General features: G+C 42.5%; 2 protein-coding genes across 2 annotated transcripts in view; both read left to right on the forward strand.

Moving 5' to 3' along the window:
* Positions 1-336: 336 nt before the first annotated feature.
* GLE1 (GLE1 RNA export mediator) lies at positions 337-12,999 on the forward strand. Its single transcript, XM_035341868.1, has 16 exons — positions 337-520; positions 1,249-1,473; positions 2,290-2,415; positions 2,659-2,807; positions 2,967-3,027; positions 3,791-4,045; positions 4,815-5,043; positions 5,599-5,711; positions 6,747-6,816; positions 7,172-7,314; positions 8,207-8,397; positions 8,894-9,023; positions 9,353-9,457; positions 10,489-10,571; positions 10,742-10,805; positions 11,474-12,999. The coding sequence occupies exons 1-16, from the start codon at positions 425-427 to the stop codon at positions 11,540-11,542; spliced, it is 2,109 nt and encodes a 702-aa protein (XP_035197759.1). The 5' UTR covers positions 337-424; the 3' UTR covers positions 11,543-12,999.
* A 1,659-nt stretch (positions 13,000-14,658) lies between these two features.
* Positions 14,659-15,326, forward strand: part of SPTAN1 (spectrin alpha, non-erythrocytic 1) — a 54,167-nt gene continuing 53,499 nt past the window's right edge. Inside the window, exon 1 of the mRNA XM_035341802.1 lies at positions 14,659-14,763. The gene's annotated coding sequence lies outside the window, so the exon portion shown is untranslated. The remainder of the gene's footprint in view (positions 14,764-15,326) is intronic.

Here is a 15,326-nt window from a genome sequence, read left to right on the forward strand (position 1 = left end):
TTATGCTGTGCCTAGGGGCTTTGGGGTCTTATTTTGGAAAACAAAGTAAGTTTTGGTGCAAAACCAAAAGGTCCAGGGGCGTTTTGTCCGTGCAGGCGAGTCAAATCCGGACCTTTTCAATGCCTCCGCTGTGGCAGCCTCTCCCCCTGCCTGCAAACCAGAATTACTGCGGTACTTCAGGTTCGTCTCCAATCCCATCCCCGCTGCCACACCCCACCTCCGCCACAAGACCACACAAAATAAAGGCAAATCGGACAAAACCGCCGCTCTCTCAGGGCCCGCCCCTTCCTCTGTGACTAGTGGCCGTGGGCGGGACTAGAACCCGCGGCCGGGGAGGGGCCCCGCGGCCGGTAGCGCCCCGGCAACGGAAGCGGGAGCAGGGGCGGGTCTCGGCGGGGCTGTTGGCGGCGGCTGCTCCGCGGCCATGCAGGAGAGGGAGCTCCGCTGGGAGACTCTGGCGGCTCTGCGCAACTCTAGCAAGGGCCGCCTGAAATACTGCCGCCAATGGCTGCAGGACGAGGTGAGGGCTCGCCGCCCGCCGGCCTCCGTGCTGCCCTCGGGGCTCCCCTGGGCGCCTGAGGGGAGGGGAAGGGGATGGAAGGGGGGGGGGGGGTCCGGGACCTGGTCCGGCTGCCTGAAGGAGCGGGGAGAAAAGGGTGTGGGGCTGAGCCTCATGCTGGAGAGGGGAGAAAGGGGTGAAAAAATGGTGAGGGGTCTGGGACACGAGTCCTGTGAGGAGCGGCTGAGGGAACTGGGGGTGTTTGGTCTGGAGAGAAGGGGGCTCAGGGCAAACTTTATTGCTCTCTGCAACTGCCTGAAAGGAAGGTGTGGGGAGCTGGGGGTTGGCCTCTTCTCACAGGTAACCAGTGATAGGACTAGAGGGAACGGCCTCAAGTTGTGCCAGGTTGGAAATGAGGAGACATTTCTACTCAGAAAGAGCGGTCAGGCGTTGGGACGGGTTGCCCAGGGAGGTGGTGGAGTCACCGTCCGTGGAGGTGTTCAAGGAGAGGCTGGATGTGGTGCTTGGGGACAGAGTTAGTGGGTGACATTGGTGGTAGGGGGATGGTTGGAGCAGGTGATCCTGGAGGTCCAAGCTTAACGGTTCTGTGAAAGCTGGCAGGAGAAATGGGAAGTGGGGTACTGAGCCGCTGTTATGAGGCACCTGCTGACCCGTGCGGGTGTTCTTAGTTGTGTTTATTCGTGCTTCCTTGCTGTGCTCCATGCTCACAACAAGTATTTTCTCCCAAGGATGTCTTGGAAGGATGCATGTCGCCTCTCATGCTGTCCTCTTATTCTGGCTGGGTCCTGGACAGGATGGTTGGACAGTCAGACCAGGAAATTGCACCCTCCAGAAGTTCAACACCTAACAAATCCACTCCCTGTACAAATCAGCTACCTCCTCTTAAGAAGGTCACGTCTGCCAGCCACCAGGGCTCTTCACCACTTTCGTCTACAGTGCTGAGTGAAACAAAGGTAGCTCTCTAACTATAGCCCGAATGTGAGCAGTTGTGTGGAAAAAGTATGTTAACTTGCTGCCATAAATTGTCTGACAGAGGTTGCAGAGGTTGGTTTGTGCTCTGTTAATTTGTTTGTGGGGAAAAATGTGCTTAGTTCCTTTTTTTTTAGAATAGCCAGGGCAGGGGATGATAAAATTGGCAATAAGAAGATCTTTCTGAAATAACTTTCACAGCAGGCCAAAAGCAAGCTCTTTTTCACCATAACTAAGGAAAATCTACTTGGCGTTCCATAGTTAGTTGGATTAGTAGCAAGGGATTCATCCATGTGGATGAATATGGGCACAGAGTAGGATCAGGCCTTTGTAAGAGTCTGTGAGTACTCTCTTACGCTGTTCTGTCTCTTCTCTGGAGTCTTTGAATGACTGAGATGTGTTACGGCTCTTCCTGAAGAATGATTCAAAGTATAAACTGATCTTGGTTTCCTGCAGTGTAACATCTTCAGTGAATGTAGAGAGAACCTGGGGAGTCTGTCTAGCCTTTTTAGGTGATAGTGAGCCCTTGTGAATGTTCTAGAGGCTATTGGCATCTGCTGCCAGTTTTACTGATTGGGAAGAGCGACTATCACAACCTCATGTAGGTGCTGGGAGATACTCAAAATCATGAGATTACGCTTCTGGGTTATTTAACTCCTCTAATACTTGTGTGTTGGTTGACTCCTTTGTCTGTTTCTCTATGTAATGTGCAGTTTAAGAGACTTGATTTACCCATTTTCCTCCATGAATTTCTCATACTATATTCAGTCACTGATTCTACTCATATGCTGACCACACAGGGAAATAATGGTCTTAGTCTGCTGGAAATGGATCAAGAAGTCCTTCCAACACTCCTTCCATCTAAAGTTACGGAAGTCGAAGGCTGCATTCGGATGTATGAAGAGATGCACAGGTTGAGAGGAAAGGTAATAAAATAAAAAGGGGGTGGGCTGAGGTGTATGTGAATCACAGGAGAGCTATATAACCGGAGGTAACAATGCTCGAGTTAAAACAACAGGGCAGTTCTTTACTCTCTAAGGTTTAGGATAACCTCAAGTGGACCACGTTGGCTATCTATCGGCCAATTTTGTATTTTCATTTGTATTTTCTTCTGGTGAATTCTGGTGGTTATCACATTGTGGTGCTTCTGGCACCTTTGCAATCTGCAGGAGGGGCTCAGGCAGCGGCAGGAGCAGCAAGAGCAGATGGTGAGGGCAGTGTATGACCTTGCAAGTGAACAACTGAAGCGTTTTGATGAACTGAAGGAGCTAAAGCAGCATCAGGAATTCCAAGATTTGCAAGAAGTGATGGAGAAGAGGTGAGAATAGCTCCAATATCCTTAAAATACTATAGCATCGAATCGAAGCGATGGTTAATTCTTAAAAATGTTTAAAAGTAACTTGTTGTGTGTGTTTGTATTTTCTTGATCGTGTCTTTAATAGACCTTTTTTTCTTCCCCTGTTTATGTGTATTTTAGCTTAAAGGAAACTCAGGGACAGCAAGAGAAGTTGAAAGAAGAACATCGACACAGAGCAAAGGTCTGAGACTTGTAACAGTTTTCTTTCATAAAAGAGCATGACTAGTTGGTAGGAACTGGAAAGACCAATTGATTTATTTGTCTATACATAGCATTCCTGGGGTGAGAAGGTATTTTCTGGTACTGCTCCAGGCACCTGCTGTGTTGTTGTGGAGAGGCAGTAAAGGCACCTGAGTTACAGGAGCAGAACAGTGGGGTCTTTAACTGAACTAACTTCCATTCAACGGTTGCTGATGTTCATACCTGAACTGGGCATTTGCTGCTGCTATATGATTGGTCAAGACATTGTCTTGATGGTTAAGGTGTTATTCTTTAAAGATTAGTTTGCCTTTACTACTTCCATAGAGATGGGGTCTTGTTTGTAAAAATAGCACATTGCGATGTTCTTAGGCCTATCCTTAGAACTTCATCTGTTAACTTATTTGAGGAAACTTGGATATACTTCTTTTACGTCTTAAGATTCAATCTGAATCTTTTTATTTTCTTCCTAACTCTGTGGCAATCAAACAGTCCTGAGATTCCCAGTGGACCTCTTATTCTCCAGCCCTGAGGCTCCATGGATGCTGTAGGCAGCAAAATTGGTCAATCGTGTTATTGCAGCTTCTGTAGCACTTCTGTGTTCAGAACCACATTCAGACTACAGCTGGTGAAAATTTTTTTGGTTGCTTGGTTTTTCCCTATGTGCAGTTCCTTTCATCAAGCCAGGAAGGCCCTGTAAAGCTAGAGTTGCTTTAGCTCCTGGTCTATTTTCTTTTTCTCCCTAGGTATTAAACCTAAAACTGCGTGAGGCAGAGCAGCAGAGGCAGCGTCAGGAAGAGCTGGAGCGTTTGCGTAAGGAAGAAGGCCAGGAAAGACTGCGTCGCCTTTATTCCATCCAGGAGGAAGTGCTACAGCTTAACCAGCAGATTGATCCCAATTACAGACACAAAGACTTGCCAAAAATTGATCTTTCCTCATACAGTAGTCGAGGCAACCAGATCTGTGGGCTGGTGTCAGGACTCATCCGCACCACTAGTGAGGTAGTGGCTCTAGGGTTGTTCTTAACTGTGGTTCTCCTTCTTTTTAAAGCTCCCTGTAATTGTTTTCTAAGGCAGCTTGTTTTGAGACAGTTAACTAACGTCACAGAAATGTTTTTAGATGTTTGGCCTATAAAGCAGCTAATTCAAAAGGCAATTTCTCTTCTTTGACACTTCAGCTGTGTGAAAATGGCTTATAAAAATGCATGAGGATTTCTGCAAGAGAGACTGGTTATGAAAGCAGTGCAGCTCTTAATGCTGTTAAGTTCCTTCTTGAGGCACACATGGAAGTGGAGTGGTTCATAAATTATTAAAGAGAAATACTGGATGTGGTAGGGTACTCCTGTCTTAGTAGGCGTTTTTGCAGGAATTATGTTTCCATGAAAAACACTTTATGTGAAGGTGAGATACAAACCTTGAAAAATTAAACACTGTAATAACGGTCGTCATCTGTTCCAGTTTGTCACCGGTATCTTCCTGCAAAGGAAGCCATCTAGTCTTTGCACTGTGGTTCCGTTACACTTGTCAAAGTGTGTTATTAATTTTTACTTCCTAAGATCTTGTGAGATCGAGTCATGGACTATGACCCCCTTAGGACAAACTTTATGTACAAATAAAGGAGAAAAAGGTTTTCACTAAAGAGGATAAAATGTGTAGTTGGCTCCTGGATTATTTGTAAACTAGTGCTTCAATGGCTTCTTGCTTCTACTGTTGGACTATGTGTAGTGGAACTAAAGCCTGATGTGTTATTGCTTTCTCTATTTCTTGATAGAGAGGTTTCCCTACTCAAGTGGATGTGACCAATACTGAACGAGCACTGCAGGAAATGCGGGGGCTGATATCCAGCATGCAGCAAGAAATCGCTGCAGCTGTGGAAGAAAAAAAGAGGAGAGAGGAAGAGGAAGAGAGACAGAAGCAGCAAGAGTTACTGAAAAAATCGCAGATGAAGGCTCAGAGCGCTGCCCCTGTGCAGCTGCCAGGGGGAAAGCAGCCAAAGGAAGGTTGGTTGTACTCTCCCCCTGCCATTTCCTCCTTATACACTTTCTTACTGTTTTGCCAAGTCCTATTTTGGTATCTTACTGTTGTGATGGTGAACCTTCTCGTAGTTTAACTTGTAGCACAACTAACGACATGGATATAGGACTGCCAGCAGCAAACTTTATCTGATGCAGCATAAGCTGACCGTATTAAAAAAGAACTGCTCTTCCCAGATGTGGGAAACTAGAGAATAACATTGTGTCCTCTTACAAGTGTGGATGGTTCATACCTGACAAATCGACAAGGGCAGGCCAATGAAGTGGCTTCTTTCTTGAGCATAAGTTAGGTCCAGATATTAGTCATACATAAGATACTAAGCTGGAAAAGGAGGACTCCTGTTTAATTAGCAAAACTGTAGTTACTCTATGAGTTAATCTAACTTTCTAAACTGAATTATGGGGGAAAAAAGTACACATCGAGTTGTTAGTTCCTTGTAGTTTAAAAAAAAATCAGGTGTTCTAGAGTTTTGGGTCTTTGTTAATCTCCCAAGTTTTAATTAACTTATTTATTTTTATTAGGACTTCAAGTGAAGACAGACGAAAGTATAATGCGTTGGTACCAGGAGCTTCAAGATGCTGCAAACCAGTGTGTCGCTTCTTTCAGTGCGATAAGCAACTGCAAAGACAACGAGGTACAAACAAATGATTAACGCTGTCGAAGAGGGATTATCTTGATCTCTAGTGAAAGTAGTAGAGCTTTCATAAAAACACATTTCTAGCAGCAGCCTCTGTTAAGTCTGCTCATCCTCACTGCCATAGTAGTAATGAAAAAATACATTAATCTGTCAAAAAATGAGGAGCTGTAGCCTATCAGTGAATTGTAGCCTATTTTTTAATTCTGCAGATTAGTAATTTTCTGCAGTTTTAACAATCCGGATTGGACTGCTATAGGTACTGAAAGACAATGCTGTATGCTGCTTCTAATGACTTACTTTTTCACTCTTGCTTTTGTCATTTTTATATATCATTCATTCTTCAGGAGACTTTTTCCTGTTTATTTAATGAGTACTTTACATCTTAGTATGACTCAAACCCTGAGACCGAAAAATGTTAAACATTGGGTTCTGAACATTTACCTTAGTGTATTTTTTCCTGATGTTTCTCAGTTATAATCATTTATCATATAGTCTGCAGCAGAATAACCTTTACTCATTCAAGTCTCGAACATGGATTCAAAATGCAAATGAAACAAAAGCTGTTAGATGCTGCCCATTCTGTCCCTTCCTCCCAGTACATCATGTGCATTTGAAAATCCAATAGATGTGTCCTGAGGCAAAACTAACCTCCTTGTCTGCTGCTGGCCTCCTGGGGGTGCCTTCAGCTCTTAAAGACTGTAGCTGCAGGAACCTGGCATCTTACTGACTCAGGAAGTGGTTTTTACTCGTTATGTTGCTGGTCTTCTAGGTGTGTATAACTGTTAAAATAAATGCTAGCTATGCTGGAAATAAATATTCTGACCTCGGCTCTGTGAGATGAGATTGCGTAGTATTTTCACTGGATTTAATTCAGCTAAAGATGAGTTAGGATTTAGGGCTGAATTCCTCCTTTCAGAATTCGGACTATAAGCTGTATATTGCATCAGTGAAACTCTGCCTTTTGGTCTTGATCAATTCTCTTGCCTTTAAAATTTTTTAAAATGTTTTTTTGTTGTTGTTGTTGTTTTGCAGGTTAAGAAGATAAAAACGGAGTTGCAGAAAGCAGCTACGATCCCTGTTAGCCAGATCTCTACCATAGCAGGTCGGGAAAAGACAAAGAGCTCAATCCAACTGTCATGCCTTTTACTGTAAAGATTTTAGTAGTACACAGTGTAACCAAGGTTTCTATAATTACCGTTACAGAAGAGAGCTGGCGTAGGAAGAGGCCAAGTCTTTGTAGCACAGTGCTTGCTTTTGTTTTTAGAGTCTGTTGCCTCCCTGAGAAGCCTCTTGCTTCATCGTAATTCAGTTTCTTTAATCAGATGGAGCAAACGAGCAGTTGGAGGTGCCTTGCCCTTTAGGGTGTGGGTCTAGTTTTTGTGCAGTTTGTGATCTTTTTAAGGCTTATCTGCTTTTTCCTAACCTTCTGTCTGCATACATTCCTGATGTATTTACAGGCTCTCAGCTGAGAGAGATATTTGACAAGATCAATAACCTGCTCTCTGGAAAGTCTGTTCAGAGCGGAGGGCGAAGCGTATCAGTGACTCAGCATCCACAGGGTCTGGATTTTGTTTGTTACAAACTTGCAGAGAAATTTGTGGTGAGAAACTCTTTTCTTTTTTGGGGTGGCAAAGGTAGCTGGTGCTTTAGGAAGCTCCTTTGGGCGTTATCCTCCTTCTTCAACAAACAAAATTACTAGGCATGTGTTAATGTTCATATTGATTAGAGAAAGTGCTTTAGGGATTAAAAAAAAAGCAACAATGAAGGAACTTTTTTTTCTCTTTTCTTGTCTCTCCCTCCACTGTCTTATCTTTTCTAAGAGGAATTATTGATTTAAATTCCAGACTTACATGCTACAAAATCTTAACTAGTTTGATAGAATAACAGTGGAAAACAGGTTGATAATTATTTATGATCTATGACAAAACTGTACACATGCTCAAAAACCTACTTCTAGGCAGAATTGGAGGAAAAAGAAGAAAGCTTACAAGAGTCAAGCTTCCGTCCATGCTGTGCAGTTAGCACCTCCTGAAAATGATGTATCAATGTTTGAATTGCTTTTTGAAGTTGGCAGTATTCTTTTTTTTCTATTCTTTATTTGGTAAACTTGGGTTGTTTGAGACTTTCATTTGTCAGTGCAAAGACAAAATACATGCAAAAAAATTTCCCATGGAGTAAAACTGTGACTGAATTTGTAAACATTAGAATATGGATGTTTGGAGTAAAAATATCTGCGTAGCCTTGCACTTTGTGCCTGAAGATGCTAACTCCTTTTTTGTGTCCTGAGCCAAGTTTGTCATCTTCTGTGGGAGCTGACGACACAGGGCCTTATCAGCTTTTTTGTGGGTGGCTACGTAGTCACAGAAACATTAATATCCCTTCGTAGAGGCTAATTACAACAGAGGAGAGGGAACAGAAAAAAAATATTTCGTTTTTTGTTGTCTGAGGAATGTCCTGGCGGGGTGGGAACAGACTTTTCTTTCCCCTTCCAGAGTCAAGGAGAAGAAGAAGTAGCTTCTCATCGTGAGGCAGCTTTCCCAATTGCAGTGGTGGCATCAGGAATCTGGGAAATACACCCTCGAGTCGGAGATCTCTTTTTAGCTCATCTACACAAAAAGTGCTCCTATGCTGTGCCATTCTACCCTGCCTTCAAAGAAGGAACTTCTATGGAAGAGTATCAGAGGTAAATTTATTACTGGAGTTCTTCAGCATGCACTCAACAAGGGCTAAGACTGTATTCTTGTGAGAGCACTTTGCTTTTCCCCATCTCTAATTACTTAGACACTGTGACGTCCTTGCATAGACTCTGGAGGTTTACCCACAGGTGCGCAATTCCCCTGATTCTGCACCCCTGGAGAATGTTTTTTAGAACCTCTGGAAATGTTTTTAGGGGTAATGGATGCTCTTTTGCTTCTTCTTCCTTGTTGTTCTCAAAGAACAGTTGATAGCTGTAGCTTGATTTGACCTGAAATGTCCAGTACAGAACCTGAAGCTTCTGTGTGGTACAAAATAGTGGAATATATGGTCTAGAATGTAATGATCAGCCTTTGCAATAATGCTTACATGGTTTTGGATGATCCTTTATCTCAGTACAATTGACTTAAAGTAACCTGAGAACTGCAGGGACTCGTGTGAATGTATTTTGCTGTCCTAATACTGGAACATCTTCTCATACTTAGGATGCTTGGATATCAATTTAAGGATTCTAAGATGGAAGAGCAGGATCATTTTCTTAAACGGATATCAGGAATGATTCGTCTTTATGCTGCTATCATTCAGCTCCGGTGGCCTTACGGAAACAGACAAGGGGTATAAGTATATGATGTTATAATTAGAACTTTGTTAGTATCCCAAATGTATCATAAACCGGATTTGCAGCTGAACCTAAACCAACTCATAATATATTTAAAGAGAGATGTCATAACCACACCGAACAAGGCAGTGCAAAGTACTTTGTATCATAGACCTTTACTTGGTATTTACTTTCTTGGTATTTTCATAACGGTCAAGTTGGATGTAAGGCTATTGTCAATCAATTTTATCAAAGTGAAAAGAAGTCTGAAAGCTGTCTGTTTTGATAATAGCATTTTGCATATTGTAAAACAAGTGGTGGTTAGCTTTTTTTTATTGCTTCATAGACACATCCTCATGGGCTGAGTTATGGATGGCGCTGGCTTGCTCAGATGTTGAATATGGAGCCTCTGGAAAATGTGACAGCTACAGTTCTTTTTGGTTTCCTGGAGGTCAGTGACATACGAGCCTAGTTAGCAGCAGCAAAACACTGGAAAATTATATAACAAACATTTTTTTTTCTTTTTTATTTTTTTTTTAAATAAAAAAGTCATGATTGCTTTATGAGACAAGACAGTAAATTGGTGAATTGGTGGTTAAAGGGATCTAAACTGGTGACACTGTAGTGTTTGAAGGGATTATTGATTGAGGTGAAGTTTGTTAAGATTTTTAAGAAGAGTTTCTTTAACTTGTCCATTTTCCTTCAGAAGGGAAGATTAATAATTCCAGATTCTTGCTAATACAGCCTTAGAATTGAATGATTTAAAAAATTGGTTTACCCAGACCACGTGCAACTTCTATTGTTATATTTTCCTTAAAAAATAATAATAAAAAAAGAACCTTAAAAAATAGTTGCATGCTCCTGTAAGAATATAAGGTTTGCTAATCACTTGGCGCCAATTCATACAATGCAGAATATAAGGTCCTGTGTCCATTCCAGATGAATTACTTCATAAGACAGGATGGATTTTTCAGGTTGGAAAGGACAGAATCTGATGTATATTAATCCATATCCCAAGATACATAGCTGTCCTAAATAAGAGCCAAAGCTGAAGGCTGGAGTCAAGGGAGATGCCTTCTAAAGAATGCCTTCTAAAGAATATATCAAAAGAGAGAATAAATTACAAAGCGAAATACACCAGAGGCATTCTGTAAGCTGGCTATATGAATAAAATTGATAAGTACGTACTGCACTAATCAAGATTGGTAAATGACGCCTTAGCAAGTGGTATTAGGGAAGACTGTTAACTTTCAAGGGAGATTGGAGTGAGAGGAATTACAGCATCAAATGGGTATTAGTGATGACCACCTAGTCAACAACAAGAAAAGGTGATTGTGTTGGCAGCAGGGCAATCTAGAACCTTTGCTTGTTTTATTGTAGGTATAGGTATCTGTCTTAATGTCTGCATTAAATATTAAGTGATTGATATAACAGGCTCATTGAAAGTGTTACGCTATTCTGAGACCCAATTCTATACCGTAGGTATGCGGTAACGCTCTCATGAAAGAGTATCAGTTTCAGTTCTGGAAAATGATATTGCTGATCCGAGAAGACTACTTCCCAAGGTATGATATTTGTTTTTAGGAATGTGAAATAATCCTTGTTTTTACTTTTTGGGTGTTTGCCCTTAAAGACTCTTCCACCTTTTCCTGTCTCTGACATTCACCTCCCTATCCACTTGCAAATAAAACTCAACTTTCTGAATAGATTTTGAGACATGCTGTTCTTTCTACAGGATTGAAGCAGTTACCAGCTCTGGACAGATGGGCTCTTTAATGCGTTTCAAGCAATTCTTGGAGGTAAAGCAATTTTTTTTTCAGTTTTAGAGTGACTTTTTCCTCCACTCCATTCGATCTATGCATCATTCCAATAACGATGCTGGCGCTGCTTGCAGCACACTTGATAGTCCGGACCTGTAACTATGACGTAACCTGTCTTTCACTTACTGAATTCTCTTAATGATAGTTACGATGTCAAACATCTTGCTTCTTTCTTACCTCACATCTGTTTTTCTCAGTGGAAATTTATTTTGGTTATAATTGATGTTCAGTGAGAATAGTTGCAATGAGAGGAGATACAGGGGCTGAGAACGATTCTGCTGAGTCATTTCTGTAACAGCTCATTTTCATCAGTGATTTTCTTACTTTTTATGTTGTCCTGATTAGATTATGAGGAAGCAGACATTTAGAGCTTCTCTTTGTAGCATCTCGTTAGCATTGTATTTTGTATATGTATATTTTAGAGAAAACTTGCAAAACTGATGAATATTTTGTTTTGTGAATGTTGTCTTAAACTAGAGCTATCATATTTAAATATCATAGCTTGTACTTTCAAGACAGATTTTGATACACTTTGTTAGCAATGCTTTGAATGTGTGCAATAAGAGCCATCAAAATCCCTGAGAAGAGATGGCAAACCAAGATAACCATTTCTTTTTATTTTGTTGTTGTTGTCTCCTCCTTACTAGGAATGTCTACAGAAGAAGGAAATCCCATTACCAAAGGGCTTTCTGCAGTCTTCCTTTTGGAGGTCATAAATCAGCGTATACTTCTTCCTCCATGGATGCCAGCGCTTTCAGACCTGGCTTCCTGTTTACATATAGAGGCAAAACAAATTCATTTTGTGTTTGGGTGGATGAGGAGATTATATTCAATCCATGTGTTAAAGTGTAATTCAGTAAGTTTTATGTTGAGTAAAACAAAATCTTGTTTAATTTGTTGGAAATGGTTAAAGCTGTTCTTTATTTTGGATTTTTATAGGTTTTTATAGTAAATTATGGAAAACTGAGGATTTTTCTTTTATATGTTTAAACACATGGAAGATAGTTTACATACAGTATTCTGATAACTTCTGGATTTCATTATAAACACTTGGACTGAGAATTTGCTTAGTGCTGTTCTGTTCATGGAAGTGAAAATACCTCAAAGCTTTATGAAGTCTTAAAGTAATCAGTCTCAGAAACTTACTGGTGAAACTTTGTTTTTGTTATTTATTATATCAAGCTTTTGTAATTCACCTTCCCTTGTGTTGACATACTTGCATCCTGGCTGTGGCAACATCTTAAAACTACTGAGAGACTGGTGAAAGGTACTTGGCAGCAGCCTGGACATTTCTCTCTGAATGTAACTTTGCTCCAAGAGGCAGTGTCCTTGATCTAAGAGAGGTAGACTCACTGTTCTAAAAACTTTGTGTGGATAGTAACTTCATGGCGAAAAAGCGGAGTTCCTGAAACTACAGAAATTCTATGTCCACTATCCATTAAGTGGATGAAAGCTAATAATCCATTTTATTAAAAAAAAAATAATGGTGAAACAGCGCGTTCATTTGAACACTTGGGCTGATGTTCTGTAATCAATTGAGGGGGAAATGGTATGCTTGAGTTACCTATTGTGCATTGAATTATATTTTATAATGACCATTTTATATAAATATATTTCTTACTTTTCAATGTCATGCCATTTTTATGTATTAAAGTACTGTAATACTTCTATACCAATGATGGATTATTCTGAGAATAGTTCATTCTAGAAATTTGTTTAAATTTAAATATTAAAGTGTGATTTTTTTCTCTTTAATCTGATGCAGCTTTTTTCTTTATTTTTCTGTAGCTATTGCAGAGTAAATAGTATGGGGGATCAGGGTGGTGGGAGATTTGATAGGTATTGCATTGTTCTTGAATTATTTTGATAGTCTCCAAGATGAGAAAATCTGCTGCAGAGTTCTAGAAAGTAGTATGTGATTTTTTTCAAAATACTGTTACAAGTTAAAATTATTATTTTTACCAGATTGATAATCGTAAAGGTTTCACACTTTGAAGCTGTAGAATGTGGAATTGAGGGGGCCATATGACAATTTGAATTTGATTTTTTTTACATAGCCCTCCAACTTTCTGAGAAAAGATTGTAATGTATGTACTATGGTACTTAGGCTTTTAAAACCTTGAACTTTGACTTTAAAATTGACTGATAATAAATTAAATTTGAATTTGGTGTATACATTTTGTAAAGTGACACTGGAATTCATTAGATGAACGTTACTGGTGATTGTTCTGGTATGCTGGAAATCTTCTTCCAGTATCCTTTAACAGGTAAGCACTACAACTTTCATTAGTATACTTGAAAATGCTTGGGTGTTTTTTTATATATGTGGAATTGGAGATGTTATGAGTACATCTTGCATATCTGCAATTATGTTGGAGACTCATTTTATCAAGATAGTAATTGGTAGTTAGAAACAGTTACCTGCCTGTGCCAAAACACGAGGGGTGATTTGGTGGTATGTACAAGATACAGAATCTTTCCTTGTTTTGGTTGACAGGTACTGGGGTTTACTAATGTTTTTTGGGGGGTGAATATAAGTACCTATTTTCATTAATAACAAATATATGGTATCTCTTTTTACCTCAGTAAAGGGCATCCAGATATTTATATGCTATCTCAAAAACATTAATAAGAATTCTTAATTGAACGGGTGCTCTTCCAAATAACCAATAAATCACTATTTATTTTTAGATGTAGCTTACGGTTGCATCTACTGCTTGAGCTGGTGCTTGACTTGTATCATGCTGTTCTGGTTTTTGTTATTTTAGCAGCTTCAAATGTTAGCCATTTGGTGTTAAGCTGCAGTGCAAATAAGGTCCTGTGCATACATTAAAATGGCATCACATGCATATTCATATCCAACATGACAAGCGAGAGCATCTCACGTGTGAAAATACTGCGCACTCAGGACCAGATGCATTAAAATTGCTGTGAGTCATACTCTTCCTTAGAGACAATAGTTTGAGGCAGCCCTATGGGTTCTGATGCAAGATCAGTGCCAGGGTGCTTTTTCCATTTAAGTCCTTTAATAAAAGAAAGCGTTATTAACTCAGAAATCACTAAAAGCTGCTTGCTGTGTTGGCCCTACAAACTTCTGTCTCACGAGGCCTCTAAAAACCAGAGATTTGGGTAAACCTTATGCCATGTCTATTTAAAACATCTCGTTTGTACAGAAGGCTCATTTTCCTTTGAATTTATGCATTGGCTTCTTAAAAATAGATGAGTTTTGACAAGCCTGTGCACCCTTCTGATGTTCTGCCCTTGTCGAGCTTCTTTGTGATTCTGACATTGCGGGCTACTTCAAAAAGACAACCTTAACCATATTTATGTTGTGTATATATATATATTTAATAAGGGAAAGCTGCTGAGGCTGCTGTTGGGCCTATTGATTGAATTTTCACAATCTGCGGCAGCTCTGGGGTGAGAGCAGGAACCTGGCCCCTCCGGCGACTGAAGAGGGGGCAGAAGACCCCACTGCTGCGCTAATTAAAATGATTGCCAGTGTCACTCGGTGTTTTTGTTTTTATTTTTATTTTGAACATTCGCTAAGGGTGGGGAAACGAGGGCCGAAGGCCACCACACAGCCTTCGCCCCTCAGGCGCCGCGCCCCGCCCCGCCCATCGGCGCTTTCCGAAGCTCCTCGGCAATTTCCGGAAGCCCTCGTCACTGTCCGGAGCCCCTCGGCTCCCTCCGCTCCTCCCCGCATGCGCACTCCCTTCTTTCTACTGCGCTCGAGCGGGTGGGGCCGTCCCCTCCTCCTCCCTCTCTCCGATTCTTTCCGAAGCCCTTCGGCCCTTTCCGCGGGCCGGCCGCCCGTTCTGCGGCGCTGACGTCACCTCCGCATTCTATAAAAGAGCCGGCGCGGGCGGAGCGGGGCGGCCGTAGCGGCGGAGGGGCGGCGGCGGCCTGACGGGGACGGGAGCTGCGCACCGACCCGGTGAGGCTGCGGCTGGGCGCCGCGCTCGCCTTCTTCCCACCTCCCTCGGGTAAACCGGGCCGCCGCCCCGTCACGCCCCGCTCCGCCGCTGCGGAGACAGGTGTACGGGTGCGCTGCGGCCGGGACTCGCCCCTCACGGCGGTGTCCTATGGCGCCCGGGGTGGGGTGGGGGGGCTCTCCCCTCAGGGGAAGGGAGGGGAAGGGACGGGAACCCCGCTCCCGGTGGGGGGCTGCAGCCCCGGGGCGAGGCGCGGATAAAGGGCAGGCGGGCGGGGAGCGCCGGGATCCGCCCCGGGCAGCGGCAGGAATTTCGGCCGGTGCCCCGGGGTGGGTAACGCGGGGACAGCCCCCGGCCGTGCCCGGCCTCTCCCGGCTCCTGAGGAGAAAGCCGGCGGGGTCGGAGCCCCGGCAATGGCTTCCTCGAGCCAGCCAGCCCTGCCCAAGGTCAGCGTGAGGGGAGAGGGGGAAGGCAGAGCCCGGGGGGCCGCTGGCAGAAAGCGTCTCCCCTCAGAGAAAGCCTTCACTCCCCGAAATCCTCCCTTCCTCACAGAAAGCCTTCCCCC

The sequence above is a fragment of the Oxyura jamaicensis genome, chromosome 17 (genome assembly GCF_011077185.1).
Source record: "Oxyura jamaicensis isolate SHBP4307 breed ruddy duck chromosome 17, BPBGC_Ojam_1.0, whole genome shotgun sequence".
Taxonomy (NCBI): Eukaryota; Metazoa; Chordata; class Aves; order Anseriformes; family Anatidae; genus Oxyura; species Oxyura jamaicensis.